The 21185-nt window shown below is 42.6% G+C and overlaps 1 protein-coding gene across 1 annotated transcript in view; it reads right to left on the bottom strand.

The window, feature by feature from the left end:
• Positions 1-21185, bottom strand: part of XYLT1 (xylosyltransferase 1) — a 192022-nt gene that overhangs the window by 64126 nt on the left and 106711 nt on the right. Inside the window, exons 3-4 of the mRNA XM_082772657.1 lie at positions 4842-5014; positions 4003-4205 (exon numbers count right to left, since the gene is read on the bottom strand). Coding sequence (XP_082628783.1) covers positions 4003-4205; positions 4842-5014 — 376 coding nt within the window. The remainder of the gene's footprint in view (positions 1-4002; positions 4206-4841; positions 5015-21185) is intronic.

Here is a 21185-nt window from a genome sequence, read left to right as displayed (position 1 = left end):
TGTGGAAGGTATTTGTATAAAATCTTCATCCTAAAATGGGCTCATCTTCATAGTACCAACTACCAAAACACAAGTAGTTTCACTGGGTTTCTTTTGTTATGTATAGCTCATAACTGAGTATCAGCAGTATCTGCATTCCTAGCTCCATCAATACGCCACTCTATTTTCTCGCTATTTTGAAGCACTCCACAGGCTTCTGTTAATAATTTTGCTTGACCTTTATTAAAGGCAGAATATTAACTGGCAATTAGATCTGGTGATCCCTTTGGTGACTGAGATTCAGTCATTTATTGTAAATTATAAACAGTTCAAATGTTTCATTATGTTTATTCTTTCTACAAGCTTTGTGGCCAGGTAAGCACTGACATGACATTCACTGTTAAATGATCTCATTAAACTTCCTAATTTAAGTGGTACAATACTTCACCTGCCACATTATCCAAGGACTCCTGCAAAGCACGTTAAACATTCAGCATCAGTAGATGCTCTACCAGAGTTCACCTTGTTGGGAGTGAAATTTCAGTCCCTGAACATAAGGTTGACTACCTGATGTTGTTTGTCAAAGACAATAAATAATGCAAATAGATACGCATATAAAATAAGAGGTTAAAGACATCGATAGCTTCCCCACAGAGCTTTGAAAGAGACTCTCAAAAGAAAAAAAAAAGCCTTTCCTCGAAAGAAAACTCATGAAAAAATACCCTTAAAATAAAAACAATAAGAAAAAGGAAGGGGCTGGTTTTGTTTATTTCTTTATGAATGTAATGGCTGTGGGAGATGATATCTTGAGAAAGCATGTGCCTCTCACAACCCCCAAAACCCAACAAAAGAACCCCAAACCACACAACAACCACCACCACTAAGAGTTACAGCAAAAGAAGGAAGTCACACAGCCTCCCACCCCAAAGCATCACTTGTAGAGGTCTGTCCCCAGCCATTTTATCCCTCATTTTCCTATTGAGAATGCTAAGCAGGGCTGAGCAAAGTCCAGGTTGGATGACACATTTCACTTAGGCCAATAAATAACATATTAGCTCATTACTAGAGGGAAACACAGTATCTTTGTTAGAGATGCCTTTATGCTCAGACTGTGTTTTTGAATGATTTCTTCCACAGTAACAACTAGAAGCACATGGATTAGGACTTCATTTGTGCTGGATCTACAGACTCAACCAGGGCTTCAAAAATTAAAGATTAAGGCATGAAATACAGTAACAGGAATATCCAGATTTTCTTAGCTTGCATATGTTTTATTTTAATTGCTTCTCTCCCAAAATGAATGGTTCTGAACTTTTTTTTCCCTCCCCCTGCCTTTATATAGTATGATCCTTGACATCTGCTTCTAGACATCTCTTCTGAAGGATGAAGGGTTCCCAGTAATTGTAATGTAGCCTGTGAACATAACAGACTGCTCCCCAGACAGATTTAGACTTCATCATACAGAATTAACCCCACATATAGAATGTGTTCTCCTGACTTATAAGGCTGGATTAGCTTTTATTATCAGAAGAGAAGTAGTAAAGGTTTCAGTGTTACAGATGGGAATGGCAGATGGGAAGCGAAAGCTTAATGTGAAGCAGCTCTGGATAAAAACTATTAATCCACAAAATTCATATGTTCCTATGCAGGGACACCTAGCTAAAAACACTGCAATATGACTAACCAGTGTGAGATGTGTAAACTGCCTCTAGTCCATTATCTGATAAATCATGTCTGAAGGAAGGAAAAAGCCCTCAAACACTCTCTTTACTATTTCCTGGAAAAACAATCAGCTCTCTGTGCAGTAGGCAGAGAAGTAACGCCTTCCCAAAGATTACAAAGAATATTAATTTATAGCAACTCCACTATGAAAATGAAATGGTCTCATATATATTTTTGATGAGATAACATTTTCCAGGGTTTATAGCTGTAATATTACATATTCAAAAAATTTAGCAGCAGCTGTAAGTCACTGTCATTTAAGTTATAGCACTAAAAAAAGCTTTTTACTTTTTGTTGAAGTGCACCGTGTTGAGAGGAAACCTATTTCCCCCAGTTCTGGTATCAGAGTACTTTGACAGCAAGGGAAACGAGCACTTCACATGCCTTCACCTAGCTGCTGAGAGCCACCACAAAGCTCTGAAAGCAGCCGCAACACCAAAGCACAACCTTCAAGAATTTCCACCATGAAGAAACAAACGCCTGGAATTTTTCCAGCTGAATGGCACTTGTTTAGAGTTTGAATGACTGCAAGATACCACAGCATTATTACAAAGAATCCATTAAAGCAGAACTGACTACGGCATACTCAACAAATCCTGTGGTTGTTTCGGGCCCTATCTGTAAGCGACTGATCCCATTTGGCTCTGCGGTTTAATTCGTTCCGCGGGAATGAAGAGCAGTTGAGAACGCCTCAGGTCATGGCCACAGCACTACAAGACGGCATTTAGGGTGATCACAACACCACAACAGGGTAACTGGATACATCTACTGCGTCTAGTCTGTAATTACACTACACCTTCAATTGTTTATTCTTCAACAATTTATCTTACTTGATTCAAAGTCCCATCACCTTCTCCTCTGTGGTTTTACATTACTCTACTTTTTATCATCAGTGTAGCACTCCTCACCAGGAAAGTGAATTACAGGGAATAACAAGCTACCGTTTCCTCAAACTCAAGCAATATACAGAGAATTACACACTGGCCCTTACAACCACAGATAACACGTCAAAATTGTTATGGCTCTTTCTGTAGGACACCAAATCAGATGCAACACGAGATATTGGGAGTTCTTAATTCAAACCCCTTTGTTCCAGTATCAGTGCACTCTGTGACTCTTGTGTTCTTCCCTAGTTTTCCTCCCTGAAATGTGATGCATTTCTCTTCACTGACAGTACACAAAAATGGGAACCAGAGATAAAGCCTTTTGTCAGTTCTCACAAAATCCTTCCTAAGGCAAAAGCTCATGTTGTTTTCCATTCTCACTTCAGTGGGGATTTCTGTCTGAGTAGCAGATTCAAGAAGGGACTCGTAATTTAAGAGAGATCTTGCAGGAACCTAGTAAGGTGTTTCCATTGTCTTTTGCTAACGTATTTCTTTACTGTTAGTATTAAAAGTGTGGAATGCCATCGCTTATTAGAAAATTACCCATGAAAGTTACTTCCCCTTTCCTTGATTCCTTTCAGCATACAGGGAAACAGAAGTCACAAGGTTAATTTCCTCTTTCCCTCTTCTTGTTAATTCTTATAGCCTAAAAACAACAGCTGAAGAACACTTTTTTTTTTTTTTTTTTTTTTTGCATTTTGCATTTTGCATTTTTCCCCTCCTTTTTCCTCTTTTTATGGACTATCTACTTTTGCACAATGTAGTAAACCTTACTGAATGCAGCTGTGGGGCCTGGGTTATGCAAATGCAGAAAGATTATGATTTCACTTAAAATCACAAGCCTTGTCATGTGGTGATGTGTGAAGTTCTTTGCCTGATGCCGTCTGAATAAAGACATTCAGGCAACGGTTGGTGCTGAAGATATAATTGACTCCTAGCAACTTATTTGTCACTTCTACAATCATTATCCTCTGCAGAGAAAGTACTAAAAAAAGGAAGCGCAGAACATTACCTTCACTGAGTCTACATTCACACCTTCCAACACTTTCTGAGACATCAAATCAAACTGTTGATCAGAGCCCTGGCAGGGAGCAATCTCTCCGTGCCTGGGGTTTGTTTGCTTAGCTCGAATACTTCCCGTTACTTTACTCACTCCCTCTCTTGCAGATGCCCTTTGCTAGAAATAATGACTAAATAAAGCAGCAACTGCTTCCTCACTACAAGTGAAGAATTGGTGCTGCTAACCTGCTTGCAGCCACAGTCCTTCCTGGGCAAGCAACAGACATGTTGGGGGTAAAACAAGGCAACTGTCTCCATGGCAAAAGCACGGATGTCAGACAGCAGCCTGATATTCCTTACATCAGTACTTACTCCCCTTAGGAATACAATACGTATGTTCTTAAGAGACTTGTTGTACCTGATTGGGTAGTCGGCAGCGCTGAGGTTAATGAAGAAATCCCATGGCCAGTCATTCATCTCCATTAAGTCCCTCATGCTCTGCAGGTAGGTGGACAGAAGGCTTGCTCCTCCCCAGATAGTTGCCATTCTCCAAGAAGTGACTCTCACATTTGGGTACTGGTTAGCAAACTGGAGCACTTGCCGGTGTAAGTAATTGGATCGCTTTACAGGAGAAAAAAGTAATAGGTTCAAGTTACTCTGTCCCAAAGTGTCCCTCCCTGTATTCACTAACCAGCAGCTGCACTTCTCGACTATCTGAGCTTTGCCTTTGCTTTGCCCTCACTTGCTACAGCGCACAGCGTTCTGCTAAACGTTAATTTGGAAATGTGCAGAGCTCTCTTTTAGTTCTTTTTATTACAACTACAGTAATTGCTAATCAGTGCAATTAGCATTTATTTATCATTTCTCATCAGTAGATCCCAAAGGGCTTTCCTGAAGGAGGTTACTGTTACTACCTCCGTTCTGCAGTGGGAAGTAACTCTCCTGAGGCACCTCAGGCCAGCTCTCCATCCAAGAGGCCACTGCTGTTAGTCTGCACCAACTTATCACTTACTGTTACTAAATGTACAACACACAGGCATGAATAGATATTCATAAACATACAAAGAGAAATGAAGACTGTTACATAGACAAGATAACGAGAAACAGAAAAAAGAAGTGACTCCAAACATGTAACAGATGGAGAGACGAGAAGTGACATGCACTCTACGCAGCAGAGGTAAAGAGAAGATGAAGATGACAAAGATGGGCAGACTGACAGATGGCAAGACAGGCAATTTATAACCAGTGATATATTACCTTGTCAACATGAATGTAATAAAAATGGTCTTTATGGTAAATAGCCTTAAACATGCGTTGGAGCTGCCGAGAAGCTCTGCCATGAACAACCAAGACAAATGCGATCCTGACTGGGTTGGCTGGCATGTACTCTACGGAGTCCTCATCCCATTGCACATTGTTGTTGGCTTTTCCTGTTCAAAAACAAAACACAGGACATCTCTGAGCGTATCTGCAGGGCAGGGGAGCAGAGAGCAGTACACGTTTCACCTCGGCTCTTTTTTCAGAAGCGGTTTCTGATGGGAAGTCACCTCAAAGTATTTGAAAAATGCCAAAGCCAACTCCTCCAGCAAGAAACCTCTCACATCACCAAACAATCCTCAGTCCTCTGATCAGCACAGCTCCACTGAAAAGCTCGTGAAACTGCTACTTAACAGCAGCTGAGGATTATCTCAACTGATAGCATCTATTTGGAACAGCAGATGTAGCCTGGACCATTTAAATAGCAACCTACACATTTTTACTTCTTCATGTGTGAGAGCAGGCCGTACAATCCTATTTCAAATTTATTTTCATTTTTATATTAACACAGGAATTTATGGTCTTGGTTTTCTAAAGAAAACACCGCACTGTAAGGTTATGACAGGATGTACTGATGAGCTGAAGGGACATTTTTAGTCAAGAATTTAGAGTACTTTGTTTTTTGTAACATCTCTTCAACTCACAAACCTGAACATGATGAAAAAAAAAAGACAATTTTATCCAAAACCTCACATTTTTTCTTCAGTTAAACAACTCCTTCAGTCCTCTGACGTTGTAGGAGTCTTTCTCAACAGAAGTTATTTAAGAGAAACCTGAAATTTTGAACATTAGCACAAGGAAAGAAAACACCCCGAAGATTAAAAAAAAATCACAAATCACCCCTGCCTCATTTTCCCCCTTGCATATGTAAAGATTTTTTTTAGGCAATATCACTGTCTCAAACATAACAAAGCCCCTCAAAAACAAAGGGGGGGAAGAGTCTCCAAGTCCCATGATCTGTGATTTTGGTTTATTTCCTCAGAAGGGTGAATTCATTTGACCATCCTGAAAAGCCCGAACTTCTTGTTATGCTGCAAATACATATTTAATTATTAGAAATGCATGTACACAGGGGCAGGACTCAAACATTCATTTTACATTACAGGTGAAGGTTTAGAAATAGCCATGCCTGAGCTGAAGCAGCTAAAAGCAGCAGCTGAGATCACGTGCAAGGACACCAACACATCTCCCTTTATTCATCGACCATGTTTTGACCAAATAGGATATTTCAGACTCAATACATGTCTATGTGCTCAGTAAACAACCAGCTCAACAAAACCACCCCCCTGCCCACACTGACCTCCCCCAGCAGTAACCACGGGTGGGACAGGGCCTCAACCTGCTTTGCTTGAAAGTGGTTTCAAACCCTCCTGGAAACACAGCAGAATTAGGTTTTATGCTGCCTTATAGGCACTGCAGTAATCAAATTTTTGTATGCCTCTTACATAAGAAAGTTTTTTCCTCACCAAAGCTGTTTTTTCCTACCTTCCCAACAAGAACCTAGTCGGGGCCTGGAGCAACTTCCCCATGAGGAAAGGCTGAGAGACCTGGGTCTGCTCAGCCTTGAGAAAAGAAGACTGGGAGGGGATCTTATTAAGCTCTATCATCCTCTTTTCAACCTGATGTGCATCCTCTGTTTCTTCCTAGAGGCAGGGAGGAGCGTATCTGGCTAAGTCGTGCTCAGCTTCTGCCTTTGGGGCTGCCCCTCTCTCTCCTCCCAGCTCCACATCCCCTTGGTTTGCGCCAGGCCGCACGCGGGCCTGAGGCGGCTGGGCCCGGCTATCAGGCAGCGCCAGCACAGCCACAGAGCCCGCTGTGCCTCCCAAACCATCTCCTGAAGTAATTAAAAAAAACATGCTCAATGACACTTGAGTTAATACGTAGAATGAAAAAGCAGACATTTGCCAAGCGTGAAGAGAGAGTAAGTGTGAGGGAAAGCCTTCTTCTCATTTCTTTGAAACTGGAAACATATGTCAATAAAAGTAAACTAAACAAGACCAAAAGCTCTTTTATATATGTATTAATTACAAAAGAAAAGCTGGACACAGAAAAAAGGACATTGCTTAATCCTTCTTGTTGCATCTCCTCCTTATTAAAAGGAAGGGAGTAGGATGAGCTCAGAACAACAGAGCGACTGAAGGCTTGCAGAACACTGGCTCTGGCTACCTGAACAATTTGATCCACTCGATTGCACTGAAATTTGTACTTCAGTAACTGAAAGACTCCTTGAGATAGGCACAAGCGAGAGGTCCTGCTGCAATAGCAGCAGCAGGTCATGGGGAGGGATGGCTTCACTGCCTCCCGTGACCCTCCCTCCAGGTTCTCCTCCTCAGCAGTGCTTCTGTGTTCCACCTCCTTTACGGAAGGACTTGTTCGTCCTGGCCTGGAGCTCCAGGAAAGCTGCCCGTGTAAGAGGTGCACCCAGCCTCTGGAATAAGGCTCTCTGCTGGACTACCTACAGGGCTAGGAAGCAGCCATGTGCCTGTCTGCCCCAGGTAAAAGACCTTTACTTCCCGCAGCCCCTCAAGGAACCTATCTGCAGTAGCATTGCTCATAAATTAATTCAACTTCCATGCCCCAAAATGTATTCAGGCTACCTATCAGGAAAGTTCTAGCCCCATGAGTCACACTTAATTTTAAAAAGGACACTGGCAACTTAAATGATATTTCTTTAAAAATCATCCACCACTAACTCAGTAAGACTCAGCTTAAAAGATTAGAACAGGACTTAAATTTCATTTCTTCTATCATTTCCAGTTAGCCTACCATGGCATTTATGTATACTCACTTCTTCTGTTCCTCCCACATTGCTGCTGAGCTTCCCCATGGGTGCGCTTAGGGCTTTTGCACAGCAGCAGGGACAGAAAGTGATCATGAAAGAAAGGAAACATGCTCGCAAGGAGAACCGGCAGGAGAATGAAGGGCAATTGCAGTAGCTAAACTAACCCATTTTTCATTTAAACTGCTCTGATTTCAGGCTGACAATGTCCCATCAACGGACGCAAAGATTTTTAGTGGTTTTCATTACATTTTTGGATACCTCTTTTCTGAAATTAGTGGCTTTCTGCAATGACAATGTAAAAGGTGATGGGAATTTAAAATAGCCATATTGTGGGTCTTTTATTTTAAACTCACTTGCTTTCAATACCCACACCATCATTTATCTAGCAATTACTGAAAACAAAATCCTACCAAATTTTCATCTGAAATGCCACCTCACTTCATCAGGTTTCTCTAATAAGTTCTTGAAGCGACATACTTTCCTCCCTGCTATTTTCCTACTCTAACCTCTTTTTCCATGTGTTCCTTCCTTCTTTTTGAGGTTCAGGTCTTTACAGTCCCATTTTCCACCTGCATGCTATTACAGCTTCTGTAATCTAATCCTTTCCCTGGCTGCCTGGAATTTCACAAAGGTAAGAATGTTGTATTTTTTCCATATGTCAGAGTATCCGTTACTTCTGCTTTATATTGGCACTTCCCTGTTTTTCGTCTGTGGCTGATTAGCACCCTCTATTTTGCAGACTGCTCCACTGATAGAGAACCAGTCTGGTTTGCAAATAAGATGAAATGGCCAGGAAACATTGAGCATCTTTTTGCTAAATAAATACAGTAGGAGTTCAGAGCTGTAGAAACCATGTCAAGAATAGAGGGGCTCTAACCATGACACTGCTATAAGGCTTCTCATGTGTGTGCACACCATAGCCTTTCACGTCATGGTAATGCCTCCTGATTAATGATCTGCCTCTCACTTAGAAGCATGTCCCTTTCTAGGTATTGGGACAGAAGACACAAAAGATGTCTCAGATACTTCTCACTTAGCATCCTAACGTGCCACAGTGATAACAATCTAGACGGATTTTAAGGCAGAACTTGCATTTGATTTCTACTTCAGTGCTATCACTGCACTGCAATTTGTCACATGCCCTAAATCTCACACAGAGTGTGAGTGGCCTCCACTCTTGGTCACTCGAGTCCAACAAAAAGCAGTTTTGAAGGCCAGCTTTCTCTCCCTCATTCCAAGCAGCCCTTAACTGTATTTTCACTTCTTTGTTTACTTGTCTCCTTCTCACCCACCAGGTGCATAGGATTTGGGCATTCACTAACACTTCTCATCTCTGCTTGTGCCTGCATCTGTCTTTCTGAGAAAAATGCATCTAGACAGCAGAGGAGAATTCCCACCTTCTTTTCCTACTCCGGGATCATTTATGGCAGTCTCTGAGTGCGTAATATTCCAGGTTTACCCTCCACTCCCATTGCGTGTGCAATGCCTGTTAGGTGGACTTTCCTACAGGCTCAGGGAATTACCCTTTTTCTAGGTAACTTCTGCAGATTTGTGTTTTATAAAATCTAATGAAATGCTGACAATGTTAATACAAGGTAAAACAAAAACAAACAAACAAACAAACAAACACGGAAGAATGTTTTGTTACAGTTATAATTTGGCTATGCCTTGGAAATCATTTCGCATGCATGAACGAACAGGGACAGTGAAAGAAGTGTCCTCACTGCCACCTGGCCCAGGCAGCACAGCAGCAGGGCTCGTCTGAAACTTCCAAGCTTGCAGTTCCACTATGCAATGGAAACCGTGGGCAAGGAGAGATGGCTCGTGCTGCCTGCTTCAGACAAACTACCAGCTCAGCAAAAGCAGTGCTGCTCACACAGGCTGTAACAAACATTTCTTAGCCCCTGTACCCAAGCATATTGATGCATTTTGGCACCACACACTGAAAACAAAAAGTGCCCTTTTGCTTCATGACCAAATGCCTTTTATAAACTTACTCGGAAAAATCAGTTGCCTTCCTGGCTTCCTGCACAAAACACAACACCATTTCCAAGGTTTCCTAGCAGGAAAACACGTACCTCTTTCTGCAGGTAACTGCTCTGCTCCACTGCAGTTCTGGTTTGCACTTCCTACGCCCCAGAGAAATCAATACTCATAATTAAGAGTTTAATCTTCAGCTACTGCAGTATTAGTAAATGCCAAAATAATAAACATTGTGTGCTTTCTTATTTGTTGTGGTGCCACATAATGCTCAATCATCCACCAACATAACTCCGAACCAACTTGCTAATCTTTTACTTCTAGTGCTAATTAATGAGGTCATCAGACTTCTCTAGCAGCACGAAACAATCTTTTAATGAATTTTGTGAGCCATACTATTTTTTGCAAATTATTCCATCCATTTCTATTCCCAGCTTAGCATCGCCCTGACTGTTCAGTGGAATGTCGCTGCACAGAGACAGGCACCTGGATGCTGCTGCCTTGACCTGAGCACAGCTCTGTGCGTGCACCGTGCCTTGATACCATGAATCAACTGACAGAGGACATCAGAAGAGGGATTGCTGTGTAGTTCAGCATAATGTTAACTGTTATTGCATCCATAAACACAACCAGATGCCTCCCTAGTGGGAGTCCCAGCTGTAAGTGCTCCACAGAGGCAGAGTTCTGCATCTCTCCCTGAACTCACAGGAAGAGCCCCGTTCCCTTCAGTGAGACCATTTATGCAAGTGAGCAGTAGGTGCAGGTTTCCACTGTAAACTCCTTTTTTGCAATTGTTCACAACTCATATCAAGCCAGGGGACTGAAAATTACTAGACATGGTTTCACCTGAAACTGTTTCCATTTTGGTTAGTGCAGAGTGAGGACAGTTTTGCTGTGTTCAAATGGAGATAAGAATTATTAAAAAAAGCCTTCCTTTATTTAGAAGCCTGAATTTTTGTAACATAGCTAGTAACAGAAGTGGCTGGCAGTATATATTAACAAAAGAAACAGCTTTCTGGCAATTCACTGGTGAGTCATTAGGATCTGATGAAAATTCTTTGACGGCTTGAAGATAGCAAAGTTTACCTGGACTTACCAAAGAACATCCCCTCCTGCTTAACTCCAACAAGAGAAGGTGTTATTGTTGGAGTTAAGCAAGGGAGGATGCTCTGTAACTGTAATGACCTGTTTCAGTCAGTGTCTCACTTGCCATCAGGCTCCAGAGGGATGTTCTGTCCATACACTCCAGTGAAGACACTTTGCACAGACAAGGCAGCTTCTGAAGCTCACTGTGTGTTTCTCACCTATCATACTTATATGAGAAAGCAAACTTTCCTGTCCCAGAATCTGGAAAACTAACTCTAACAACAAGAATCCCTGCCTTTGGATGACAATTTTCACCTCTAATAGGGGAAATGATTCATTTATTTCTGTGGCAACCCTTGTGGACATTTTTTGTGAAAGAAAAGATTCTAGGTGAGCACTGATTTTTAAAAAATTATTATTATCTGTATGTAAGAGGTCTGTTCAAATAGGATTGTGTCACACTGCAGATGGCTATCGCCCAAAAGCTGAGCTGGGCAGCAGGTACGATTGTGGTGCACTTCAGTGCTAGCAGCTTTAACCACAGGCACGTCCTGCGCCCTGCGAGGTGACCACCAGCACTCCTCAGCCTGGGGGTCAGCACCTTCACCGGTCACCAGTGCCCAGCTACAGGAGGGGCTGGGACTCACCTCCAGCAAAGCAAGCCAGGCTCCTGCTGAAGATAATTAACATGATTGCTCATACGTGCTGCTTCTTTTACTGGGTTTTAACTCACTCAGCAAAGCAGGAGAGGTGAAATCAGCTGAGATCTGTGCAACTCTCCTGAGGGCACATGGATTTGAGAGGAATGCTTATGATTTGCAAAATGAAATGCTCCTGGGTATGTTCTGAAGATTTCGTTAAAATTGCTGTTACCCATACTTACTATCTATAAGTTAACATTGAGCACTTTGGATAAAATTTCAGAAATTATGCTGCTAAAAGTGGATATTCATTTTTTTTTTGCACTAATGTTTTATCTCTACAACGCTGCCTAAGTATTTTTCCTTCTCAGACTCTACCATGAATTACAGAAGCAATTTATGATCCTCTCTAAGTTCATATGATCAAGTAACCCTTAAGCAAAAATCAATGCCAGGTAGGTGGGAAGCAGCGAGACAGAATTTACAAGCACTCAATGACTTGTCCATTTAACATTAAAGAGACAGATTTCAGCAATGTTCTCCCATGCTGAGCAGAAGCCCTGGCTTGGAACAAAGGGGCTGCTGATGTGGGCACTTTGGGTCTGCTTTAATCATCTCAGAGGATGACAGCACAAACTGAGGGCAGTCAGAGGTGAGGAGTCCCTGCCTTACAGCTGGACAAGTCCTTTTAGGAGGTCACTGCAAGTTTCTATACAGTGAATTCATGACCTGTTAAGCAGTTCCGTACCCCCGCTGCATTTCAATATGATAAAGGAAAATGCCTGAAGTTACAGAATTGGGTTGATTTCACTGTAACCCCCATGCTGGAGAGATTTCTACCTTTTCTATGAACAGAATAATAAAACTTACATGCAGAAAGGAAGGTAGGAAGACAGAGGACATGTAGAACTGTTTCATGTTCACAGGTGGATCATAAGATGATGAATTGTTTCTATCTTTTCCCAGGGAAAAAAAAAAAGAAAAGAAAAAAAAAAAAGATGATTTTCTATTTTGGAATTTGAAAGAAAACATTTCCATCCCTGCTCTGTCATCCTTCTGTTATAGCTCTTTAACATTTGTGTTGCATGCATCACTGCAAACACAGGTTCAAGAACTCCTGTCCCACTGGGCAGGCATTGTCCATCAGACACTAACAGAAAGACACCCCGCCCCAGGAAACTTAGTGGACCTTTTTCACATGATATGAAGGATTCACTGTAAAAGAGGAAATACAAGAACCCTGAGAACAAATCCTATCTTTTGTATCACAGAGCAGGACTGTGCAAAATCTACCTCAGTGCAGACCATCAGCTATGTGTACGTGCTGTACCAACACATTCGTATCAGCGAGGTTTCAAACAAACCCAGGCAGCACTCAGTCCAGAAGCAGCCTGCCATATTTCAAATTAAGATTCCATCTTGTCTTGCAGTCAGTCTCAAGTAGTTATTGAAACCATTTTTATGTTTTGCAAATGACAGTCTAATTAACAGCTACTGCTACACTGCACTTGCAACGCACTCTGAACAATTTCCTACGATAACTATCTAGCTCGCTTTTTTGACTATTCTAATTATGGAAATGGTGGCATTCCTGGGAGACAAATCTCAATTATTTGTAGTTTAGCTGGAGTGCATTAGCCAAGCATTTTTTCCCTTTTCTCACTGACTCTCATGAAGAAATAAATAACACAGGAACGCAACATTAAATTAATTAATGCTGAATTGGAATGCATTTCAATATTTATCAATTTAGAGCCAATTAGTTAATGACCAACATTATTAGGGTGAATACCAAATGCCTTTTAAATAAGAATTAGTTTGGTTATATCCAGTGACACCACTGGACTTTAGAGATAAACTAAGAAGCAGATCCAACAACAGACACAACTGTTCCTTGCAGAAAAAGACTAAAACACCTTGCACCTCAATTTGCCTTAACGTTTCGGAGGCAACTCTTTCTTTTCAAAGCTGTGCTGCCTCGCCAAAGACAGCACTCTCTATGACGCTGAATTGAAATCTGAGCTTTTAAAAGTTGCTCTTAGAAACTGCCAAACAAGAGAAAGTTACCTGTATGTTATGATCCTTAGAAAATGCTCCAATAAGGATTTTTCCAGCCTGGCTCTCTGGCCCAACCAGAGGCAGACTGGCTTCTCTGTCGAGCCCCTGCAGAGAGGGACCCTCAGCTGAGGGGTTTAAATCATATCTGAGAAGAACTCTTCTCCTTTTCCACCACTAATGGTCGAAACTTGTGGAGACCAACCAGCTAAATGACCAAAATCAAGCATAATTCCCAAATAAAACTGGCAAAAGAGTACAGCGGCCTTCTAGTGCCTCAACGGGGCTACAGGAAAGCTGGGGAGCGACTCTTTGTCAGGGAGTGCAGTGACAGGACAAGGCTTTAAACTAAAAAAATGGTAGCTTTAGATTAGGTATAATGAAGAAATTCTTTGCTCAGAGGGTGGTGAGGCCCTGGCACAGGCTGCCCAGTAAGTTGTGGTTCCCCATCCCTGGAGGTGCTCAAGGTCAGGCCAGACGGGGCCCTGGGCACCCTGGTCCAGTGGAAGGTGTCCCTGCCCATGGCAGGGGGCACACTACATCATCTTTAAGGTTACTTTCAAACCAAACCATCCTGTGAATCTATGGTCTGGAGACACCTCTTTGAGGCCCATGGCCCTGAAGCTGCCTTCCACCCAGCACGGCACCTTTTGCTCATTTGGAAGGAGCGAGGCTGCAGGAAGGAAAAAGCAGTGAAAGGGTGGAGATGAGGCATTTGTTTTGATACCTTATCCACCCCTGGTTGTAGCTTAGGATGTTCCTTTCAACAGTCCCAAACTGATGAGAATGGGAATTTTGCAGACAAGATAAGATGTCTTCCGACTCCCAAGAAAATTGATGACACAAACCCAACCTGAAGCGATTAAACCTCATCCACTGTCTGCACTTTCTGGGTACAGCTACAGCCGTGCCAGCAGCACTCTGCCTTCTGTAAAAGCCAGGAGGCACCAATTTCCTTGGCCAGTTTGTTTATCCGGGTGCATGCTACAGGCACCAACCACCAGCACAGTACCACCTTCCTGGTGAGGCCCCCACCAGGGCTCCTGGCCATGCCTGCTGTCCTCTGCCCCTCTGATCTGTAACAGCTGCCAGACTCACTATGCCCACGTGCAGCGATATAGTTCAGGTGTCTCCCTTAAGATGTCGGCCTCTACGAACTGTTGGTGGAGGCAGAAGGACCCTCTAAGGGCTGCTCAAGCTATGGCAGCAGAGGCAGGCCTGGCCAGAGTGCTGCAGTGCTCCTTTCTGCTGAGGGACCTGGGTTTCTCCGGCAGCGTGGGCAGTAGCAGGGGATCACACATACGTCAGGCTCATCCCGGTCAAGTTGAGATGTTGTCTGGGGACGTGTGATGGCAGCCCTGATGTGATCCCAGGTCCTGCAGTTTGCCCTAGGGGCACCTGAATCAGACACGAGTCAGCGACTGACTGAGGAGGTCTGAACCGTGCACCAGAGGGGGCCTGCCTGCTGCCTGCCCTCTGCAGACAGACCGACCTCCTCGCTCGGACACACTGACAGCCCAACAGCTGCTTGGGCTGTGGGTTTTGGAGTCAGCTCTTCTCTGAAATGAAGCACCTCACTCCCTTCCCTGCTGGACAAGCCTTTAGGCTTCTTGTACAGGATGAGAAGGAAACACTGAAAGTGTCCTTATTTCAGTTGAGACTTTTTCTTCTTTTCTGCCTCAAATCATCGGCAAGTTTAAAAGAAACCTGAAAGCTAACCAGTTACTGCAGAGCAACCAAGGCAACAAGACAGCAACAATATCAACATAACACACCCGAAGCACAACAGAAATAGAGCCTTATCAAGGCTCACATTAGCATTGGAAAGTTTTTCTTCATTCCAGCACCCGTTCTCTGTTTTGCAGGGTATTTGGAGACTGGCACATCCATAGCCTTTACTCCTTCTTTTCCTGTCATGCTCGCAGCACGAGTAACCAATAAACCACAGGCACTCAGACAGTTAAAACAGTCTCTACTTCACATTAGCTCCCAGGAGGTATCTGTGTACTGCTGTGACTAGCGAGGAACAAATAGACAGATAAAAGGGTGTTTGTTACCTGGCTGATCAATGTCTTCCTGCTCTGTTTTACTGTGCTGTCATCTTTCACGTCCTACGTCAATGATCTTTTCCCCAGATAGTCTTAAGAAATGTACAGCTAAACACTGTAACTACCCAGTGTACAGCCAGAGTAACTTCACTGCAACAGCAGGACTGAGCTCATTTATATCATATGGGACCTGGGCTGCTAACTTCAAATTTATCCTTTGAGATTCCCATTATATGTCTCTTTTTTTTTTTTTTTTTAATTCAGAATTTGAAGGACACAGTCTGCCTTTATTTTGTGCCCAAGGTAACCATAAACACGATGTTGGTAAGAGATGAAAAAAGTGAAGGCTTTTACAGGTATTTTGCATAGCTAGTCTGAACAGGTCTAGTTAGGTACTGAGAAGAAAGACTGACACTAACAATAAAGCAAAAATGAATCTGCAAACCTGTGCTGTGTGTCCACATCCTAAAATGTTGTAAAAACTCACGTTTTAGCTGACACTAGTTGCACCACAAGTGAAACTAATAGGAATCTCTTCACAGAGGCAAAAGATAAATAGCACGTGTGCAAACAGCTCCACTCCAGAGCTGCCAGGCTTGCTTCCTCTGCGCCACGCTGAGTTCAGCTTCACAGATTTCCAAAACTTGCAGGGCTAGGATGCATCTGACTGCCTGAAAGAATGTCACATCACGGTGATAAAAGATGGATGAGACATCAGAATCACGTATGCACATGTACCATGGATACACGCATGCTTTGTGTGTGTACGAGCACACTGTACACACTGGTGCACTAGCTAACAAATAATCATAACTGAAATATTTCAACTCAAACACCACATCTTCAAAACCTGCTTCGCAACGAAATGCAGTTTCTGCATTCAGACCATACTTTTTTCAGCACGTGCTGACACCTAACTCTACAGAAGTATCCGTATGGCAAAAGACACTGGTTAGCAATGGTTTTCCCAAACCTGCTCACAAGCAAGAAGGCTGCACAAACACGGCCATTCCCTTCCTGCAGACTTTGCCCTGTGGCACTGGGGATTTCTTGCTAACTCTGCTCAGCAGTATCAGCTGGATTGGGTGACTTCACCCCAGTGCTGGCAGCTTCACATCCAGCCCTGTGAACACTGAGCCCAGCCGACTCTCCCTGCAGGAGCCTTCAGCCTCCCTGCTACAGTCCCCAGCTCCTCACTCAGCAACCAAGTCCTTCTGGTGAGCAGAAATAGGAACTGTTACACAAGAATCACCAGTCCTTTCAAAGCTCTGGGCTTTCCCTTAAAATTGACACCCATCTATAAGCTCGTTTTACTTCTCTCTGCTTTATGTGCATTAAATCAACAAATTCAGTATAATTTTAATTTTCATAATCTTACCCTGTTCACTTCACAGTCCCTACATGATGTATTTTTTATTTCTCTGTCTGAATAATGACACATTCATTATTTTGTCATTGATTAGCTCTTGTGCTTCAAGAAAGTTTGCTACCATGTATACTACTTAAAGGGTGAGCATGAATAATTTTACCCAACACAGAAGAAAAAGAGGACCAATTTTCTTCCAGTATATTACTTGTCAGCCAGAGAAATGGAACATAATTATGTTGTGACATTTTCAACAGCAAATATATTCTACTGTAAGCAATTAACACTGGTTCCTTTGGCAGACTTCAAAAGATTACTCATATGGTATGCTAAGTTACAATAACATTTGAATAATAAATAGCACCTCACTCCTTTAGTTGGATTTTATCATATGTGCACAGGTCAAAACAGAGGAGAAATTGATGGATGGTAATTCTTGCACAAGCCACCCTGATATTGCAAAATCATGCATTCATGTGGAAAACGCTCAGGAGGGGAATGTATGCATTTGGGGAAAAAAAAAAACCACCCTAGGACCTACTTAAACAAAAATGCTGAGGACGTACTATTGAGGACTGAGAATTTCGGTCTGCCCACCACATTACTACAAACTATGGCACTTCTCCTCGGATGGGAGAGGTGGGGTTGGGCTCCCCTTTCTGGCTGCAATGCCTTCAAGATGCTGCTGCTGATCAAGAGGGATTAGAACAGATGGTTTAAGAAGAAAATCATGGAGCATTAATCCTCTAAACATTTCATAGTCAACATATCTTTAATACAATCCCTCTAATCCAATTAGGGTGCCTTGAAAATCGTATCTGCAATTCCATGCTTCGTTGTGATCGGTTCTGTGAGAGACACATCCATTTACAAGACGGCTGCTGAACGCCTCTGCAGCTTCCCCGTCCTCTCCAGCCTCACCAGAGCCCAAATCCTGCCCTGAGCTGAGCTGAGCCCAGCACCAAGTGCGCCGTGACACATCGCTCATGGTGAGCATCCCCAGCAATGGCAGAAGCTCACCATACAGAAGACAGATTTTAGATACCAAAAAAAGGACAGATTTTAGATTTCAAAATCTCTTTCACTCATAAAGACATGTAATTAAGTATGTGCGAGAAGACAGAATTTCAAATTCCTTTTCACAGCTGAACAGCAGTTACTGAGACACATCACTAACAAGAGTAAGTGGACCGCGGTCTCAGCAGGTGGATGGGGATGCTGTCCTTTTACCATCCATGCCTTTGAGCCAATAAGGAAAACAACCCCTACTACGCTGCTTTCACAAGCAAGCAACAAATTCCTACCCATTCCATCCCAGCTGAGCTTGATTTTTAATATGTTGTCATGAAAATTTTTTGGATTGTTTTTCTCAAGGATGTATATTTGCACTTGTGTTTACGGGTGAAGAACAGAGACAAAAAGCACAATCTTGTTGCTAAAATAAAGAACTTCCATTCTATTACTCCACCATAGTATAAAAAGATCCCATTAGCATACCACTAGAGGAAAACAAAGGAAAATCAAATTGCTGGCAAAGGAATCATTCAACAACAGCAAACTAAACTGTTTTTTTCTGTATTTCACTAGACATTTCAGTTTTCCTGTAAAAAAAAAAAAAAGGAGGGGGGTAGAAAAATGTCATTGTATTGACTAAATAAGTTACTGGCTGCTGTTAAAAGCATCTGGGGAGAATTCATACGTGAAATACATTCCTGCAATAATACCATAATTTATAAACCGGAGCTACACATTTCCCACAGACTTTAACAAGGCTGTGATGTCTTTGGACATCAAGGAGCTGCTTAAACAACAATTTGTAGGAGTCTGTCCTCTACCACAAAAAAACGAATTCCTGCCCAACACTTAAAAATTTTAATGCTGACCTTTTTTAAAGACAACAAATAGTAATGGATATAATTCCCAGGATTATTTTAGCTCTGTAGCAGAGGCTGCCCTCCCCACCTCCTATGAGCAGCCAGAGGCACGAACCAGGCACAGGCTGTGTACTGCAGGTGGGACTGATCCTGCCCTCCCAGCGCCTCTGCCCATGCGCTGGCACAGCTTTAGCCAGAGCTGGCTGCAGGGAGGCTCTGCTCGTGCACCGCTTGCTCACAGCGCTGAACGTGGGGAGTCTGGCAGGAGCAGACGCGATGTATTAGTGTTGATCTCTAGGAATGACTTAGCGGTGCAGCATACTAGGAAGCAAGGCACAAGTCCAAGCAGATATGCATTTTAATTAGGTAAAGCGAGTGCTAAAAAATGCTTTGAAGCTCTAGATGTATTTCAGTAGCATTGGCTTGCAATGTAATTTTTCTTTTTCCTGCCACATACATACTTACACACAACCTATCTGACTGCCCCTTTCACAAGGGGTGGCTTAAAAAAAAAGCACTTACGTTCCGATGTAACACCATTCCTCCTCTGCTAAAAGGTTGGAGCTCCAAACTAAACAATTCGCTCAGAACTTGGCTTTCATGGAGAAGCAGGACAGAAAAACCATCAACTGGCAGCAAAACTGCTACGCAAAACTAATTTTGGAGACGAGAAAGTGTGAAACACATGAAACATCTCACAGATTGTAAAATAACATATTTTAAGAAAAAGAGACGGGGGAAAATATGAAATACTGGTAGAGCCCAGCTACATAGAAAGACTCCCTGGCTGTCAGCTGGCTGCAGCCCTCGGACACCGAGCAACAGGAGGCACGGAGGGTGAGCAGAGCTGGTCCTGCCCGCAGGCCTTCAGCATCCTCGGGATGAGGAGGAGGCGGGGGGAACAGAGGCAGAGGAAGGCCTCCAATAGGTTTGTTGTAAGAACAGTCATACATCTCACTATATGCCAGGGTGGGATCAGTAAGAATCCTAATGCTGGCACCTCTGACGTATAGAAAGGTAAAAAAAAAAAAAAAACAAAACACCACCAGAGGATGAGGAATCAGCCAGGTCTCCAGTTAGAGCGAGGTCTCTCACTACTACTGCAGCTGCGGACACTTCTGAGCGGCTGTGGAATTTATCCTTCCATAGCTCAAAGGCTGAAGAATAACACCAAAGAAGTTCATCTGCTGAATTCATGAATGAATGAAGCAGGAGTCACCCATCTGAAATCAGTGGTGACTCGGCAGTGTAAAATTAGTATTAAAAGAGAATTAGCATGTCTGAGCCAAATTCTGCTTGGTTTGTTCCTGTTTCAGCTCTGAACAACCCCTGATCCATATAAATGCAGATCAACTCTTAGCTTCCTTAGCTATCCCCCATTTTAGCTAAAAGAACCTAATGCAACTGAGATGCAATTTCCTTCAAATACCACTTCTTGTCTAGTATCTTTACTTTGATACTAAAAGAATGATGAAAAACCTCTTCAGATTAGCTCCCAAGACGGCATCGCTTAAAGGCGCACTGTTGATGCATGTACAGCCCTCTGCCTTTCTTCGGATGGAGCAAAAAGCCACCACGGAGTCCCTATCAAAACAGTCATTCCTCAGGCCCCTTCTCCTCGTGCCTCAGTGACACCTCCCTCCTTGTTCCCTACCAACCTTGGTCCTGCCACATGCAACTGAAGTGCTCGAGAATGGTAGATCTAATTAATGCCGTTACAATTAACACCGAAGTTGCCTAAAGGCAATCCTTCAGAATATTTTAAAATAGGAAAAAAAAAAAAAAAGGCATTTTGCTTACCACCCTGACTTCACTTTCACACTACCATCTTCTCCTTAATGCAAAACCACTTTCAATTTCTGAAATTTCTGTAAATTAATTCAATGTACTTTGACACCAAATGCTTGATGTTCAATGGAACAACTTTCACAGCACTAAAGACATCTGAAATAGGATGTCCGTTTGCTGGCAACCCTTTTATTAGAAAGAAAAAAAAAAACAAAAAAAAACACTTCAAATCCAAAGGTCAATTGGTGTGGAAAGGGTTAATAGGCTAAATTAAAAAATATTTTAAAATAACAATTACACCTGACACTATAGTTACATTTCCCAAGAGTATAATCCCAAAGGAGCATATAGACCTTTTACCAAAGGTGATTTGAGTGTTAATATGAAACCCAACGTGTGTTCACTTTAATTACATATGTGCCTGCTGAGAACATATGATAGAGTCCAAAATGCTAATTCATTGTCAGCAGGACAGCAGAAACTAATATTAAATCTTGCACACCAAGTACATTTTCCAGGTTACCAATTACCACACGAAAACGGGATGCATTGCAAATGTGGTAATCAGCGTGAAAGTCAAATTGAAGAAAATATTGCTAAATAGAGTTCAAGTCAGAGCCAGCAGTAGGTGTAGGAAACCTCCCGACAGCTCATCCCTTCTCTT

Source organism: Aythya marila (genome assembly GCF_965140915.1).
Source record: "Aythya marila genome assembly, chromosome: 15".
Lineage (NCBI taxonomy): Eukaryota > Metazoa > Chordata > Aves > Anseriformes > Anatidae > Aythya > Aythya marila.
This window is presented reverse-complemented; position numbering and strand designations above follow the sequence as displayed.